Raw genomic sequence first — 17,517 nt, forward strand, 5'->3', positions numbered from 1 at the left:
GTCAATTCATCAATTTGCCTTAAAGAAATCAGTTCTGCCAACCAACATTTTTCAATGCAAAAATCACTAAATTATATTTATGGAAATATTTCATTAATTTCAATGAAAATGCAATGAATTAGAGAAAATAATGTATAATACTCGTACAGAAGGCTCATTCTACCACTCGTTCATTCCAAAACTCGCCACTTCGTGGCTCGTTTTCGAATTTTGAACTCGTGGAAGAATACCAATGCCTTCTGCACTTGTATTATAAATAACTAGTCTAGTGGTTATTTTGTTAAATAATATAAAGTTAAAAAATGTCTGATTCCGAGTTTTCTCTGACTCCACCGGAGTTGATAGAAGCAGCGCAAGTAGAGTCACGAAAATTATTGCCAGCTAAATCGCGGAAAATTTACGCAGCCGCGTATTCAAGATTTATGGAATGGAAAATGAAAAAGACATGTAGTTCTTTCTCGGAGAAAGTATTATTGTTATGAGTCATCAACAGTGTGGTCGAATTATTCAATGATTAAAAGTTTGTTACGATCCAATAATAATGTAGACATTTCAAAATATTTACACAAATTAGTGATTTTTTAAATAATGCACCCGATGAAGTTTATTTAATGGCCAAGGTTGTTGTTGTATTTGGGCAGTGCCGTATCTAGGGCGTGGCAAAGGTGACATTTGTCACCGGCGCAAGGCCCATAAGGGCGCCCAAAAATATCAAAAGAAAAAATATTGGAGCTCCAGGCGAAATAAAAATAACTCGGTTTTCATCTATATATACGCCTAGCAACGAGCGATGCCGAGGAATTTGAAAACATTTAAACTATTGCTAGCCTTCCATAGAATTTGCCTACTAAACCTAAAATAATATTAAGAATCAAGATCAACAAATCTTCAATTTAAGGAAAGAAATAATATAAGTATGGCTTAATTCAAGCGTGCCGTAATCTAGTCATAAATATATCTGTTGATCGTCGACATGAACAAAGGTCCGCATTCAGATCATAAATATTACGGTTGAGCGTCGACATGTGTTATTACCCCAATTTTCACGAGTTTTTTGCGCTTCATCAAACTTGTCGGTATTTCTTCGACAAACAGTACCATCTATTTTTGAATGAAGTACGGCTTCTTTTTCTTTGATACAATTTTATAACGATCGGTTTTTTAGATCTTCAGTAGTTATCTTTTTATATGTAGGTACCTATATGAATTTCAATGGTTTCAATAAAAATAAGTACATATACAGGGTATTTATGATTAGTTGTGAAAAAATTAGGGGGAGATTCCTTCTCTAATAAGAGGGTGGGTCTTTCAAATAAAATTGTTTTTGAGCTCCCTTCCGCTTAGTTACGGCCCTCAAAGATGTCGCACGAAAAGTAGTTTTTAATATGTTCATATTGTTTTTTTTAATTACATTCATTTTATAGGTATTTGTACCAGTTCTCATTAAAAATATCGTTTTGACATCATTTTTCTCTTGAAAACCAAAAAATTCACAAAAATGAAGTTGAGATTACCTCAGATTACCGAGAACTCATGAGTACTTCTACAGCATCCATCCCATTCCGGCTGTAGGTACGTGAAAACTGCAAATCCCATATGAATATGGAAAAAATTATTAGGGCATAATTTTAGGCTCTATTCGAACTAATTTATCACCCTATATCGGAATTTTTTGCTCCTCAGATTACCGAGAACTCATGAGCTCTACTACTACATTCATTCCATTACGTCAGTACGTGAAAACTGCAAATCGAATATGAATATGGAAAAAATAATTACACCATAATTTTATGCTCTATTCAAACTAATTCCGGAATTCCGGAATTTTTGATCCTCAGATTACCGAGAACTCATGAGTACTTCTACTTCATCCATCCCATTCCGGCAGTAGGTGTGTAAAAACTGCAAATCCCATATGAATATGGAAAAACTTATTACGGCATAATTTTAGGCTCTATTCGAACTAATTTATTACCCTATTTCGGAATTTTTTGCTGCTAAGATTATCGAGAACTGTACGTGAAAACTGCGAATCTCCCATAATAATAATAATAATAGAGTCTTTATTTGACAAAATTCTAGGGGCGAAGTCTAGCCAAGGCTTCTCCACTCAACCCCCCAACAACATACAAATAAAGAAAAAACAAAAATAAAAATTAATGAAAGGAAATACAATATAAATAATATACATCATGAATACATCCAAAAATGAAACTTATCTTTTCTCAATGAGTTCAAAGAAGAATCCCCACACGCAATTAGCATCTTATTATGCAATTTCACCGCATTAAAGCTGAAAGAGCGCTGAAACATGGCTGAACCAAATCGAGGCAGCATGAGCCTCCGCCCATGCCTTGAAGCAACACGGTGAACATCTTGTCTGTAGACCAACTTGGCTTTCAAATAAGGAGGAATACCCGTACTCAAAATTCAATATACAGTAATACTCTCTGAGGTAATACTCATCTGAAGCCGAAAAATATTTTCGACCCTGAGCCACGCTAACCCATTTATTCCATCACTGATCACTCTATCGTGTTTTCTTGAACTTTAAACGTAGCGGCATCACGAATTTTGCACTTTTTGCAGCCTATATCTCTCGATGGAATCTAGGCGAGGATAAAAAACTGTCAATCCATAGCTCAGCTTGGACAGCACAAGAGTTTCGCAGAGATACTTACGAGAAAGGAAATCTAAAACTGTCTCTGGCGATACAAATAACCTAGTGCCAGAAAAGAATTTCTCAACAGTATCGAGACATGCTCTCTAAATCTCAGTCGACAATCGAAAAATACTCCAAGGTTCTAACAGCAGGAGGAGGATGGAATCTTCTCAACACCTATCATAACCTCAACCTCCGCATGGAACGTTCTCGGAAAAAAGGGTATATAGAAACATTTTTTAACCTTTATTCTCAGATTGTTCCTCCTGCAATACTGCACAATGCTTAACAAGTCTTCATTTAACCGTTCGACAGCTATTGAAATGGCAGAGGGGAGGAAAGGGAGATGAACCTGAGTGTCATCGCAAGAAAAATAGATGTCAACAAACCTAACAACCTTATACTTATCAGCTATACAGGGTGAGTCTTTGACTTGTACATATATTTTAACCGAAGATTCTTGAGGTCAAAAGAAACACTTTTTTCATTTACCATTTCTTCCGATTCGGCCCTGTTCAAAAGATATAGCCATTTTAAATTTTCATAATGAGCTAATTCACCCCTGGTAACCGGAACACTGAAGTTTTCGCAAGTATAAGATATACAATTTAAACCTTGGAAATAAGCTACTAGATTGGAAAAACCATCATAAACTCACTTTTAACATTCCATTTGTTGAACAAAGTAGTATTAATAATACAATAAATGAGTTATCCCAATTTCATTGACGATAAAGATTAAATATTTTTCTCTTGATTTTCTATTTCATTTTCGATAATCTTAACGAATTAAGCTCGCTACCACCCATGTTAGCTTAGCTCTGATAGTCATAATTCATATCCATTCATTTATTATATCGCATTTATAATATATCGTTGTTTATTTCATTTCGTACAATTAACCTACCATTCTCAAATTCATCTGTAAAAGTTCTAACACAGACTAGTTGTCTGTGGTTTTAAGTTTGAACTTTAAATTTCGAGTGTTGCAAATTTAAACACAGCAGTTCGAATAATCTATGTTCTAACCTAAAATATTCATTTACAGCCGATTACACTGTTGTTATTATGATATTTGATATTATGTTAACTTGCAATGAAAATCATCGAAGATTTGAAGAATACCAACAGAATATTGAAGTTCCATACATATTTTTGAGAAATTTAAAAACAATATCCAAAATAATTGTGTGGATACAAAATAAATAAGTGTGCATTCTGATAGAAAGTAATTCCTTTATGAAATGAAGCATTTGATTTGTTCCAACTATCTCATAAAAATAATGATCTGCATCAATATTTTTGAAGACATCAGTGTGAAAATATGGAAATGAAGTATTATGGCTCTGTAATCAATGGAAAATGTTAGACTCCACTTGTAATCAAATTTGTTCTATAATATGTACCTACATTTATAGCCAACTCTACTACTTGATTCATCTTGATTTTGCCATTGAAAATAAATGAGAAGTATTCAATATAAATATCCACAGTTGAATATCCTGTTTCTTTCTCACGTATTTGTTTTCATATTAAAACAATTATGGCACTCTTGGAAGTATGTCAATCATATGCTCTAGGATGAATTTATGGAATAGCAAAAGAATAAAAGTATTTAATCCCAATCACATGAAAATTTGTCTAGTATGTACTTAGTGGTATGTTTCGATGTGAGTTTGAATGACCCTCGAAGAATACAGTATTGTTCGATAGCAGCAGTCTTTAGTGGGATATTGACTGTTGCCATTATAATGGGACTATTTTGTGAAAACTTTTTTAAACATGGGCTTTATGGGAAATCTGGACTTTTCAAAATAGAATGTTGATTTCAATGAAGTATCTTCTTATTATAAGAGCTGTGTCAAAGTTCAGTAATTTGTAATCAAATAGAAGAGTTGAGGTGAGCTTATTCAAATAACTTCATTTTCAAACTAAGTTGGCTAGTACTTCAATTCTAAAATCTGAAAACATGACATCATAGTAAATATTCATTTCTGTGGTTTTTTTTCCACAACAGAACAGAGTTGCATTTAGCCAAAGTACCCAATTTTTCGAATTTCACAGATAATTTTTTTTTTTTAGGATCAAGTTATTCGAAAACGGCGCTTTGTAGGAGAAAATATGAAGAATACTTTTATTTTTCAAATTAGCCAAATATTGTTCAATGAACGTTCAAATTATTTTTAAGAGTTGGCTTCTTCGAATTTCTGGTATTTTTATGTGATGTAATGTTCATAATGAAGAAACTGAAAGATGTGTAGGGAATCTTGTGTTCGGATAAGATGTATCACATCAAGGAAAAGCTATATTCCAAAAATCATTTCCTTCAATAGAACCATTTACGAGATATAGCTGAAAATAACATTTTTTTATCGATTTTCAACAGCCTGTATCTTTGTAACCGGGCCGAATCGGAAAAAACTATAAAGGAAAAAAGTGTTTTTTTTGACCTCAGGAATCTTCGGTTGAAATAAATGTACAAGTCAAAGACTCACCCTGTATATACAAGGATTAGCAGAGGACCAAGAATGGAACTTTGAGGAACACCCGAAGTTATCAGGCAGTACTCCGAGAATACATAACGTAATTTAACGCACTGATATCTACAAAAGAGATAAGATCCAAAAAATCTTCAGATTACTGGGAACTTATGAGTACTTCTACTACATTCATCCCATTCCGGCAGTAGGTACGTGAAAACTTCAAATCCCATATGAATATGGGAAAAATGATTACGCCATAATTTTAGGCTCTACTGAAACTAATTTATTACCCTATTCCAGAATTTTTTGCTCCTCAGATAACCGAGAAATCATGAGTTCTACTACTATATTCATCCCATTCCGTCAGTACGTGAAAACTGCAAATCGAATATGAATATGGAAAAAATTATTACGGCATAATTTAAGGCTCTATTCAAAGTAATTATTTACCCTATTTCGAAATTTTTGCTGCTCAGATTACCGAGAACCCAATCACAAAAAAGAGCAGTCCGCATCTGGTTTTTAAGTCTCAGAGCAATAAAAACAACTAATAAACATGATTATTCTGGGTTTCTAGCAAATTCAAGTTGAAAGTTTAGAAATCTGTACTTCTCCGAATCCCAAGTAAAATAAATAAATACCTGTTATGCCCGCCACTCACGAAGCGTTTTCCCGAGCGTTTGGTAGCTAGCGTTCAAGTAGCTTGCGCCGAAATGTTAGCTAGTCTGTCATCCCTTGCTGCCATCGAAACCTGCTACTCGAGAGGTTGTTTACTTGTTTTATTGAGTATCCGGGTCGGATTTCAGATGGTCACAGACAGCTGGCAATTTATCAGGTACCGTCGGAACTTCGTAGCGTACCAAATTCTTGTGAAAAATGAAAGAATTTTTGATAGGTTTCATCGAAATATTTAGGCAGAAAACCTGTCGATGGAAAATAAAAAGTTCAGCATACGTAAACAGGAATATCAAAAGTAAATTCTATGGGGAACTAGTAGAATATTCCAAAGGAAAATTACAGAATGAAAGAGTAGATGTAAATTTCTATTTGGCCGATATCGTTTTCCATTGTTATTGTTTATTGTTATTAACTTCCTCTTTACATTGAAATAAACATTCATTAATTGGAGATCTTCTTTCCCTGGAATGTCCCATTCTTCCTAGTCAATCATTTTTACCAATTACCAAACGCTCGAAAAAACGCTTCGTGAGTGGCGGGCATTATGGGTCTATGTAGATTTCAGTGTCCCAGCGAAGGTTTTACTGGCGTCTATTCGAAAATATATTGTTATTTAGTACGTTCTCATGTAATAAAAATAATTGCTGGATTTTACAAACGACAATTTGATTATAAAAATATGATATGAGTATTTTTTCGGTAAAACCAGGGCTTTGGACTTTCCAAAAATAACGAACGTTTTTACATTTATGCATCAGATAACAGTTTTACCTGTTCGTTAAATAGATCTGTTGAATAGTTATGCATATTTTTTTGCTAGATATCAACGAAGATCCAGTTCAGTCATAGGTGGATTATTCGAATGAGTATTAACTGAATAATCTTTGAATAATTACTTAATATTCACTCAATAATCAGTTATTATATCATGAAAGCATAGACAAAATTCGATTAAACACCGAGTCACGATAGCGCAACTCGTGTGGTGTTTCGCGGAATACGACGAGATGAAGAGGTTCGTATAATAGATAGATAGATAGATAGCTGGTCTTCATTTGCAGATCATTATCACAGCAGGGCGAAGTCTAGCAAGCTATTCAACTTAATCCCTGAAGTGATAGAAAATACACAATAAATTTTCCAAAACTTAAAAAACAACCAAAATCCATTTTCAGAATGTACAATACAGGTGTGACTAAGATATGTTAATACTTATTACAGAATTTGGACAAAATAACAGAATCAACACAAGTCATATAACAGATTATAAACAATATTAACCATTATTGATCCTATTATTACACATCAGAAAGTATTTGACTTTAGTTCGGAACCTGGCTACACGAAGATTTTTGTAATCAAGGGGCAATCTATTATAAAACCTTACAGCATTGTATACGAATGATTTTCTAAATAGCGTTGTACTATATTTTGGCAGGTGAAGATTATCATGATCCCTTAGGTGGTGGTTTCCCGATAGTTGACTTCTCATAATGAAATTTTTTCTGAGATATCCGGGTAGGCCGGTGAGTAAGATGTTATGCGTTAGTGTCAGAACGCCAGCTTCAATTCTACTACCCATGTTGAGCCAACCCAATCGACTGATATCATCAGAAATACCGCGCGAGAACTTGGGGAGATTGAGAACAAAGCGACAACATCTATTCTGCAACTTTTGGACTCGAGAGCGATCAGAACTATCAAGACAAGTCCCATATACGTATATTCCATAGTTAAAGTTAGAAAGCACTAGGCTCTCACATAGGCGCTTGCGAAGATTCGCATCGAGAACTTTTCTATTGACGTACAGTAGCTTTAGTGCAAAAAATGATCGTTGGAGCAGTTTATTGACGTGCAGAGTGAATTTCAATTTATTATCTATTATCTCTCCCAAATTCCTACTATTATCAACTCTTTCAAGTTCTTCGTCGCCCACGCATATTCTCAAGGAATTATTGAGCAGATTCAGGGAATTTGATGGACCAAATATCATGTATTTACACTTAGAAGAATTAAGTTCCAAATTATGCTCTCTAGCTCTATGCTCTCTATAATCGAAATCTACACGCAAAAAAATCTATTCTCAAATTGAGTGAATAATATTTGGTTGAAGTATATGATAGATTCATATATAAGCAAGAATATATTAAATTTGGGTCAAGTATACTTTATTCTCCAAATTTAAATATACCAAGTATTCCAAATAAGTATATGATATTCTTCAATTTAATAAAGTCGGTATTATTGGTCCAAAGAAAATTCTTATAGTTGCTGTGAGTAAATGACTATACTTGAAATGAGTGGTTGATAAATTTCGTTTGAATATAAAATATTATCAAGACAAGATATTGAATTCCTCAATTTCAATCATTTCTTCGTTTGAAGGTAGTGAATCATATACTCGAATGAAAGAATTGATATACTCAAACCAAAATTAAGTTAGTGTTAAAATAAGTATGTAATATGGTAAATTCAAAATTAATTTTATGGTTGTTCCGAAGAAACAGTAAACTTACTTGAAATGAATATTAATTTCGAATCAATTCTTTGAAATTATTCGAAAGAATAAATGCAATTATTTATCCAATCCATTAGATTGCTTAATCTGAATAATAAATAAAATACAGCATATATAAAAAATGAATTTATTTCTCAAATCATCATATAATAAATAAAAACCAACAAATAAACAATATCTACATTGGAAAAAAATTGTATTACATTTATACAAATACAGGATAAAACATTGTACTACAAAGGATTAAAGGAACATAGTTATCTCCTAAAGAATAAATTATTTAGGTGGAGAGAATTCGAGATACATTCTCAAAAGTTCATCTTAATCTATACAACAATTTGGAAACTTTTCGGCTATAATAGATATTCCCCTAATACCAAAAACAAGTTGGGCTTGGCGGTTTGATTCCTCTGTGTTGCTCTATTTTTCTGTTCTTGAATGATTTGTCCAATATCACTTGAGATCTGCAAAGAAAGAGGAAATTTGTGATTAATAAATTTTATCGTGGACTTTTTCGAATGAAAAATACTACCTGGTCCCGAAGAATTATTCCAAATAGATATCTATTGATTTGCATTTTCATCAGCAAATGATAACGTAACTCCCGATTGTTCATGAACAATTTCCATATTCTGCAAAAGAATCAAATTCAATTAACATTAATCAATTATGAACAGGAAGTTGTATTCAAAAAGTGCATTAATATTTCGAAAATAATTAGAAATCTGTAGAAAATCTTCATAACAGACCCTATTGAATATTAACGCATTTGTTCTGAGAAAGTAAGAATTTTGTTGAAAATATCAATTCAAAAATACCTAGTCCTCAAAGAAATAATAGAGAGATATCAAGCTGAATAACAATAGTAAAAAACACCAGAGCATCATGAAAAGGAAAATGAAATCCGAATTAATGAAAAAAAATTAAATGAGTTGAAATTATTTCTCAATAAAAACTTACCTTGAAATGTTCCAATCAGACACTCCATGTATCCCTAATTAAATTTTGCTTTTTGCAGTATGTATTCAGTATCTAACACTTATAACACAATCAAAACTTCCGTAGACCGATCAGTCCTATCACCTAAATGAGACTGAAGGGGATCGAAAGAGATATTTTCTAATGCAAACTGCACAGAGGGCGCATTTTAGTATATCTTCGAATAATATTCTTGAATCTAGTGGATGAAAGCATTTATATACTTGAATTACGATAAATACTGCCAACAGGTGGATAAGAACGTTTTCATTGGCGCGGCATATCAAACGAGTCGAATCATGTTGACGAAGATGCAGGGAAAAGAACTCGCGTTTTAGTATATTTCGGTATAATATACTCAGATCTAGTACATGCAAATATAATTCAGATTATGAATGGTTTATTCTGAACTGGATCATTTGAATTTTTCAAAAATCAAAACAAATTGTATCACTCATCTTATTCAAAACGAAATCCGTGATCAAAATATTTTAGTTTTTTTTTATTTAAATATTTCATTCATCAATCACTTGGGTCATTAGACACCACTCAAAGGAATTATATTTTGTAAAATACATTTATATCCATCAAATAATTTTTGGCTTATTCTATATCACACATATAACGTAAACTGTTAACTATTATTCCCATGTTGTGTCGGTCACGAGAACCTTGCTATCTTGGGCAATCCCAGGTGTTTTATTGCTAGTACCTCATCACCTCATCCATTTTTGAATGTTGAAACAAAAGTTATTTCAAAAGACTGGTCAAACTTCAAATAAGATGAAAAATGTGTTTTTCTTATCATTTTTTAGGTTCATGATTGCTCACCAAAATCAATTTCACTTATATTTTTATGTATTATTAACACATCTCAAATAATCACATAACTTACCTCAATATGGTAACGCTATGACAATTTTTAGCGTCAGAAACTAGATGTATTGTGAAACGGTATATTAACAAATTATCTAGAATGGCTTTTATTGAGTTGGTTAGCTACAATGAACATAAAAAGAAAAAGAAAATTCATATTATCTGCTAATTCAATCACAGGGTGGAGTTCAGATGGATTATTCACTCCCCTTCTAACACTCAAACTCTAATATTTAAATATTAAAATGAAATATGTCTCACTATGACGAAATTTTGTCCACAAAATTTCATATTTTCATTAATTATGATTAGTCTCGAACATGAAAAATGAGCAAATAGGTCTCCAATTCATCTTTGTGACTTGGGCATATTCTAATTATAACTAAAATGTATCACTCGCAATAATTATAATGTGTAAACCAATTCTTCAAAAATATAATTTGGAATGAGTATATTTCAATTTTCATAATGAGTAAATGATATCTTCGAAGTCGCAATATCGTATGTTCAAACAGAATGTAGCAGTATTCTTGAATCAATAAATTTATTCCTTCATTGTGAATACATCATTTACTTGTATGGAGTATTATATATTTCTATGAAGTATATGTATTCGGTAGTCTATTTATTCATTCCAAGTATACCAAATTTCTTACTTTACTTTTTCCGATTCAATATATACTTGGATCAAGTTTAATATTTCAAGAATATCCTCTTTCTTGATTTGAGAATAGATTTTTTTCCGTATATAGGTAGTCAATACTCGAGTTGGTATTCGTTATGATTATATCACGAATAATAATTTAAATTTTTTATTTATTTAGAATCATAACCAAAGCGCTGCCTTCTGAAGAATTCAATGACATTTCAGTGAGCTTGACTTATCTAAATTTTACAATATTCATATTCGATTTGTATTTTTCACGTACTGCCGGAATGCGACAAATGTAGTAGTAGAACTCATGAGTTCTCGGTAATCTGAGCAGCAAAAAATTCCGAAATAGGGTAATAAGTTAGTTCGAATAGAGCCAAGAATTATGGCTAAATGATTTTTTCCATATTCATATGAGATTTGCAGTTTTCACGTACCTACTGCTGGAATGCAGTAGAAATAATCATGAGTTCTCGGTAATCTGAGGAGCAAAAAATTCCGAAATAGTAGAGCCTTAAATTATGGCGTAATCTTTTTTTCCATATTCATATGACATTTGCAGTTTTCACGTACTGACGGAATGAGATGAATGTAGTAGTATAACTCATAAGTTTTCGGTAATCTGAGCAGCAAAAAATTCCGAAATAGGGTAATAAATTAGTTTGAATAGAGCCTAAAATTATTATATTATTAAAATTATTCTTAGGAGTTTATTCACGATGGGTTCTGCTAGCTCAACTGTAAAGCTAGCAGAACCCAGGGTTTTTTGAAAAAACGTAAATTCAGAAATTTGGTAATGGGTTCGAACGTGAGGCTAAGAAGGGCCTAAAGTTATGTTGTAATCAGATTCTCCATAAGATATCGATTAGCTTGATGGTTCTGCTAACTTAACGTTAACGAACCCGCGATTTCTCCTACAATTCAGGAGCAACAAATTTTTGAATGGGGTAATAAATTAGCCTAAAGTTATGGCAAACAAAAAATCGAAAATTCGAAAGTGGTTCTGCTAGCTAACTGTGGTGAGATTTGTAGTTACTGAAGAATATATTGAGTACCTATTACCGAATGTACAGTGCATCCAATTTTGAGTGAGACAGCCAGGTTTCTCGCTTGTTATTAAGATAGAGTCTTGCGGTTTTCACGTTCCTTTCCTACTTTTTCGTGAAACTCAAGTTGGTCTAATCAGATTTTTCATAACTGTTTCCGTTCAAGAGATACAGGGCGATTTTGGAAATTTATACTTTTCGGACCCCTCCTTTATCTTCGAAGTTATTAGAAATAATGCTGAGCTGAAAAATACGTCTGAATCAGAATTCTGCGTAGAATCCAGTGACGTACTCAATTTTTTTTTCGGGGTATGGTATTTAAGATTCAACACAATCCTATATTTTTTTAAATGGAACACCATGTATATCATTACTTCGTTGAATTCGTTATTTTTTTCCCTTCAAAATGATGTATGATACTATCTAGGTAGGATGTTCAGAAATGTTAAAAAAACACAAAAACATCAAATAATGATGATTTTTTGTAAATAGATAGAGCCTTGCGGTTTTCACGTTCCTGGCCTACTTTTTCGTGAAACTCAAGTTGGTCTAATCAGATTTTGCATAACTGTTTCCATTCGAGAGATACAGGGTGATTTTGGAAATTGATACTTTTCGGACCCCTCCTTTATCTCCGAAGTTATCAAAAATAATGCTGAGGTAAAAACTACGTCTGAATCAGAATTCTGCGTAGAATCCAGTGGCGTACTCAATATTTTTTTTCGGGGTATGATTTTGAAGATACAACACAAACCTATATTTTTTTTAATGGAACACCATGTATATCATTACTACGTTGAATTCGTTATTTTTTTCCCTTCAAAATGATGTATGATACTTTGTAGGTAGGATGTTCAGAAATGTTAAAAAAACAATAAAACATCAAAAAATGATGTTTTTTTGTTAATGGGCCATGGATTTCCCATATAAAAAAAGAATCAATAATAATAACAATAATTCTTAGCGATGACAGCTAGATCAGATTGGTTTTTTTTCCTCCAATGCCTACTTGATAAAACAATGCTCCCAAATGCATAGTAGCCATAATAACAACAAGGAAGTTTCTATCATCAATGACCTACTACTTTTAAAAATCGAAAGTAATAATCCTCTTATTGAAACATAGAAAATTCATGGCCAATTTACAAAAAATCATCATTATTTGATGTTTTAGTGTTTTTTATAACATTTTTGAACATCCTACCTATATAGTATCATACATCATTTTGAAGGGAAAAAATTAACGAATTCAACGAAGTAATAATATATAGGGTGTTCCATTAAAAAAAATATAGGTTTGTGTTGAATCTTCAAAACCATACCCCGAAAAAAATATTGAGTACGCTACTGGATTCTACGCAGAATTCTGATTCAGACGTAGTTTTTACCTCAGCATTAATTCCAATAACTTCGGAGATAAAAGAGGGGTCCGAAAAGTATCTCTTGAACGGAAACAGTTATGCAAAATCTGATTAGACCAACTTGAGTTTCACGAAAAAGTAGGAAAGGAACGTAAAAACCGCAAGACTCTATCTTAAATAACAAGCGAGAAACCTGGCTGTCTCACCCAAAATGGGATGCACTGTACAGTGCATCCCATTGATACTTTTCGGACCCCTTCTTTATCTCCGAAGTTATTAAAAATAATGCTGAGGTAAAAACTACGTCTGAATCAGAATTCTGCGTAGAATCCAGTGGCGTACTCAATATTTTTTTTCGGGGTATGGTTTTGAAGATTCAACACAAACTCATATTTTTTTTAATGGAACACCCTATATATCATTACTTCGTTGAATTCGTTATTTTTTTCCCTTTAAAATGATATATGATACTATGTAGGTAGGATGTTCAGAAATGTTAAAAAAAAACTAAAACGTCAAATAATGATGATTTTTTGTAAATGGGCCATGAATTTTCTATGTTCCAATAAGAGGATTATTACTTTCGATTTTTAAAAGTAGTAGGTCATTGATGACACAAACATCCTTGTTGTTATTATGGCTACTATGCATTTGGGAGCATTGTTTTATCAAGTAGGCATTGGAGGGAAAAAACCGATCTGATCTAGCTGTCATCGCTATAAATTATTGTTATCATTATTGATTCTTCTTTTCTATGGGAAATCCATTGCCCATTAACAAAAAAATCATCATTATTTGATGTTTTAGTGTTTCTTTAACATTTCTGAACATCCTACCTACATAGTGTCATATATCATTTTGAAGGGAAAAAAATAACGAATTCAACGAAGTTATGATACACATGGTGTTCTATTAAAAAAAACATAAGTTTGTGTTGAATCTTCAAAACCATACCCCGAAAAAAAAAATTGAGTACGCCACTGGATTCTACGCAGAATTCTGATTCAGACGTAGTTTTTATCTCAGCATTATTTCTAATAATTTCGAAGATAAAGAAGGGGTCCGAAAAGTATCAATTTCCAAAATCACCCTGTATCTTTTGAACGGAAACAGTTATGCAGAATCTGATTAGACCAACTTGAGTTTCACGAAAAAGTACGACAGGAACGTGAAAACCGCAAGGCTCTATCTTAAATAACAAGCGAGAAACCTGGCTGTCTCACCCAAAATGGGATGCACTGTACATAGCCCTTCGTCCAGCAGCAGCAAACGATCGCCGCCTGTTTTATGTGTAATATATTGTATTGTAATATTGTGTGCGCATGCTTGATTAAGCATCTAGGTTTCCACATGCGTTTATAAGTTCAGTATTCGGAAAGATTTTATAGTAGTCGTCGAGATTGAGGAGTTGCATATCGAATAAAGTTATAAAAACCAAACGTTGTTTTCTTATGGACATGACAATAATCTGGCGACGAGGATTATGGTAAAAATTGTTGGATTGCTTATTCCGGCTTATGAATTTTAAAGAGTATGTCGGACGCAGATGGTGCTGCAAGTTCTCAGCCTAGTTCCAGAGGAAGAAGTCCATCCAGTGAAGTGAGAGTGAGCTGGGTGTACGAACTTAATAAACAAGAACTAATTGAAAAACTAAAAACGTATAACGTTACTGTGAGTGAAACTGATAGTGTTGATAACCTACGAAAAACGCTCGTCAAAAAAACTTCGTGGAAAAAACGAAACTTTCACAAAGAAGGAACTATAGAGGTACGACATGTTCGACTTTAATAAAATAAGTTTTACCCTAAACAAAGACAATTGGGAAGTTTTTGTCGAAAGACTAGAATTAATTTTCGAGTGTCAGTGTATTCCGCCGGAAAGACAAAGTGCAGAACTGTTAACAAGGGTTTGTCAAGAGACTTTCATGTTGTTTCGCAATTTAACTTCACCAAAAAAGGCCAAAGATCTTTCCTACTCTGATTTAGTTAATATCATGAACTCTCATCTTCATCCAAAGCCTTCAGAAATTTCCGAAAGAAATAAATTCTACGCCACGAAACAATTACCTTCGGAATCGATACACGCATTCCTTACAAAATTGAAAGAAAGATCTTTTTATTGTAATTTCAAGGACCTTGATATTGCTCTTCGTGATCAATTTGTATTTGGACTTATAAATCACGAAACAAAAGTGGAATTATTTCGTCAAGAAAATCTAACATTTCAAAGTGCAGTGAAGATAGCGGAGGATCGAGAAGCAGCTATAAAAAATTCCTTATCAATGAAGCCCGCATATGCTGTGTCTGAAGATACAATTTTTTACATGAATAAGGCTGGTTCAAAATATTCCAATCATCAACAATACAGAGGAAGGGGAAGCGGAAACGCAGAAGGAAAATTCAAATCTTCGCAACCAAACAACGCAGCCGCGGCTTCCACTTCCAAAGACCAGAGCCAGAAACTCATCAGAGACAATAGACAAAGACAACACGATAACAGGAGCAGCTACAGACGAGAAGACAGAAACGGCAGCCGTAGGTCGAATGTATCAAACAATTCTCAGGTACATATAACCTCAAAAACGCGTAATAATAATAAATGTTATTGTTGTGGTGGATTTGATCATTTCGCAAGAGACTGTAAACTTAGGTGGAAAACTTGTAATTATTGTAATGTAAAAGGTCATATTGATAGAGCATGTCTAAAAAAACAAAACGGAATTAATTTAGTCAATGACAACTTATTAGAAAATGAAGATTTGGATAGTTCTGATTTAGATTTTTATTATATGCAGCAAAACAATTTTACTGAATTTCAGGTAAACAATATTGTGGTAGAACCTCATAGTATGAAATTAATTATTGATAATAATCAGGTAGAATTGGAAGTTGATACAGGTTCACATGTGACTGTGTTTTCAGAAAAAACTGTAGCTAATTATTTTGCAGCTAAGAAAATCCACAAGGCAGATATTTCATTGTCCAGCTATGACAGAACAAAGTTGAATGTAATGGGTATGTTGACTGATCTTAAGGTGCATTTCGAAGGGGTTGAAGCAAATTTGAAAGCTTACGTTTTGGCAGGTAACGGGAAAAATTTAATAGGAAGGCAATGGCTTCAAGCCTTGGATATGTGGCCGATAACTTTTAAACCTCAGTTTGCGTTGAATTGCTTGAATGATCATAACAGTATTATTTCACATTTTAAATCAAAATATCCCCAATTGTTCGATAACAGCCCAGGTAAATATAAAGGTAAATCTATTAAACTAACTTTCAAAAAAGATTATCAGCCAATTCAATGTAAACCTTATCATGTCCCTTTCGCTTTGAAAGACAAAGTAGATGCAGAAATCGATCGTTTGGTAAGAATAGGTAATTTGGAACAAGTTGAGGTGAGTGAATGGGCTACTCCAGTAGTTCCTGTGGTGAAAGGGGAAGGAGTTCGTTTATGCGGAAATTTTAAATTAACAGTGAATCCTCAAATAATTGTTAAAAGATATCCATTACCCTTAAAAGAAAAAGTGTTTCAGACGTTACAGGTTGGAACCAAATGGTCCCAAATTGATTTAAAACATGCATTTATGCAATTTGAAGTTGCTGAAGATTGTAGAGATCCATTGACAATAATCACACAGAAAGGTTTGTTTAGGTACAAAAAATTGCCAGAGGGTGTAGCCTCCAGCCCAGCAGAATGTCAAGATATTGTTACTGATATTTTGAAAGGTATTCCGAATATTGAAATTTACATAGATAATATTTATTGCACAGGAAAGAATGATTCAGAGCATCTCGATAATTTAGAAAAAATATTTTATAGGTTAAATGAAGCAGGACTTAAAGTAAACGAATCAAAATGTGAATTTTTCAGGTCTGAAATAGAGATATTAGGATTCAAATTGGACAAAACGGGTTTATCACCATCTCCTAGTAGAATTCATTCAATTGTGAATATGCCTTCTCCAAAAACAAAAAAAGAACTTCAAGCATTTTTAGGGTTAGTAAATTTTTACGAGTCATTTTTGTATAAGCGAGCTGATCAACTAAAGGTATTGTACGATGTTTTGAAAGAGATCAAATTTTATTGGAATTCTAATTGTGATCAAGCAGTTAATTGGGTAAAGAAGGAATTAGCATCGGATAAAGTTTTGGTTCCATATCAGCAAGATATTACTTTAGTATTGGCTACAGACGCAAGTTACTCAGGGTTGTCAGCTATTTTGTCTCACAGATTTTCAGACGGTACAGAGAGACCAATTGCCTTT

At 33.0% G+C, this 17,517-nt stretch overlaps 1 protein-coding gene and 1 long non-coding RNA gene across 2 annotated transcripts; one reads left to right on the plus strand and one right to left on the minus strand.

Annotated features, from left to right (window-relative positions):
- Positions 1-8,454: 8,454 nt before the first annotated feature.
- LOC123672881 lies at positions 8,455-10,701 on the minus strand. The gene is made up of 3 exons (XR_006746381.1): positions 9,301-10,701; positions 8,873-8,972; positions 8,455-8,804 (listed from the first exon to the last, which is right to left on the minus strand). It is a non-coding gene; the product is annotated as an uncharacterized LOC123672881 (long non-coding RNA).
- A 3,936-nt stretch (positions 10,702-14,637) lies between these two features.
- LOC123673164 (uncharacterized protein K02A2.6-like) lies at positions 14,638-17,257 on the plus strand. Its single transcript, XM_045607621.1, has 2 exons — positions 14,638-16,978; positions 17,124-17,257. The coding sequence occupies exons 1-2, from the start codon at positions 15,028-15,030 to the stop codon at positions 17,132-17,134; spliced, it is 1,962 nt and encodes a 653-aa protein (XP_045463577.1). The 5' UTR covers positions 14,638-15,027; the 3' UTR covers positions 17,135-17,257.
- The last annotated feature ends 260 nt before the right edge of the window (positions 17,258-17,517 follow it).

This window comes from Harmonia axyridis, chromosome 2 (assembly GCF_914767665.1).
Source record: "Harmonia axyridis chromosome 2, icHarAxyr1.1, whole genome shotgun sequence".
In the NCBI taxonomy this organism is placed as follows: domain Eukaryota; kingdom Metazoa; phylum Arthropoda; class Insecta; order Coleoptera; family Coccinellidae; genus Harmonia; species Harmonia axyridis.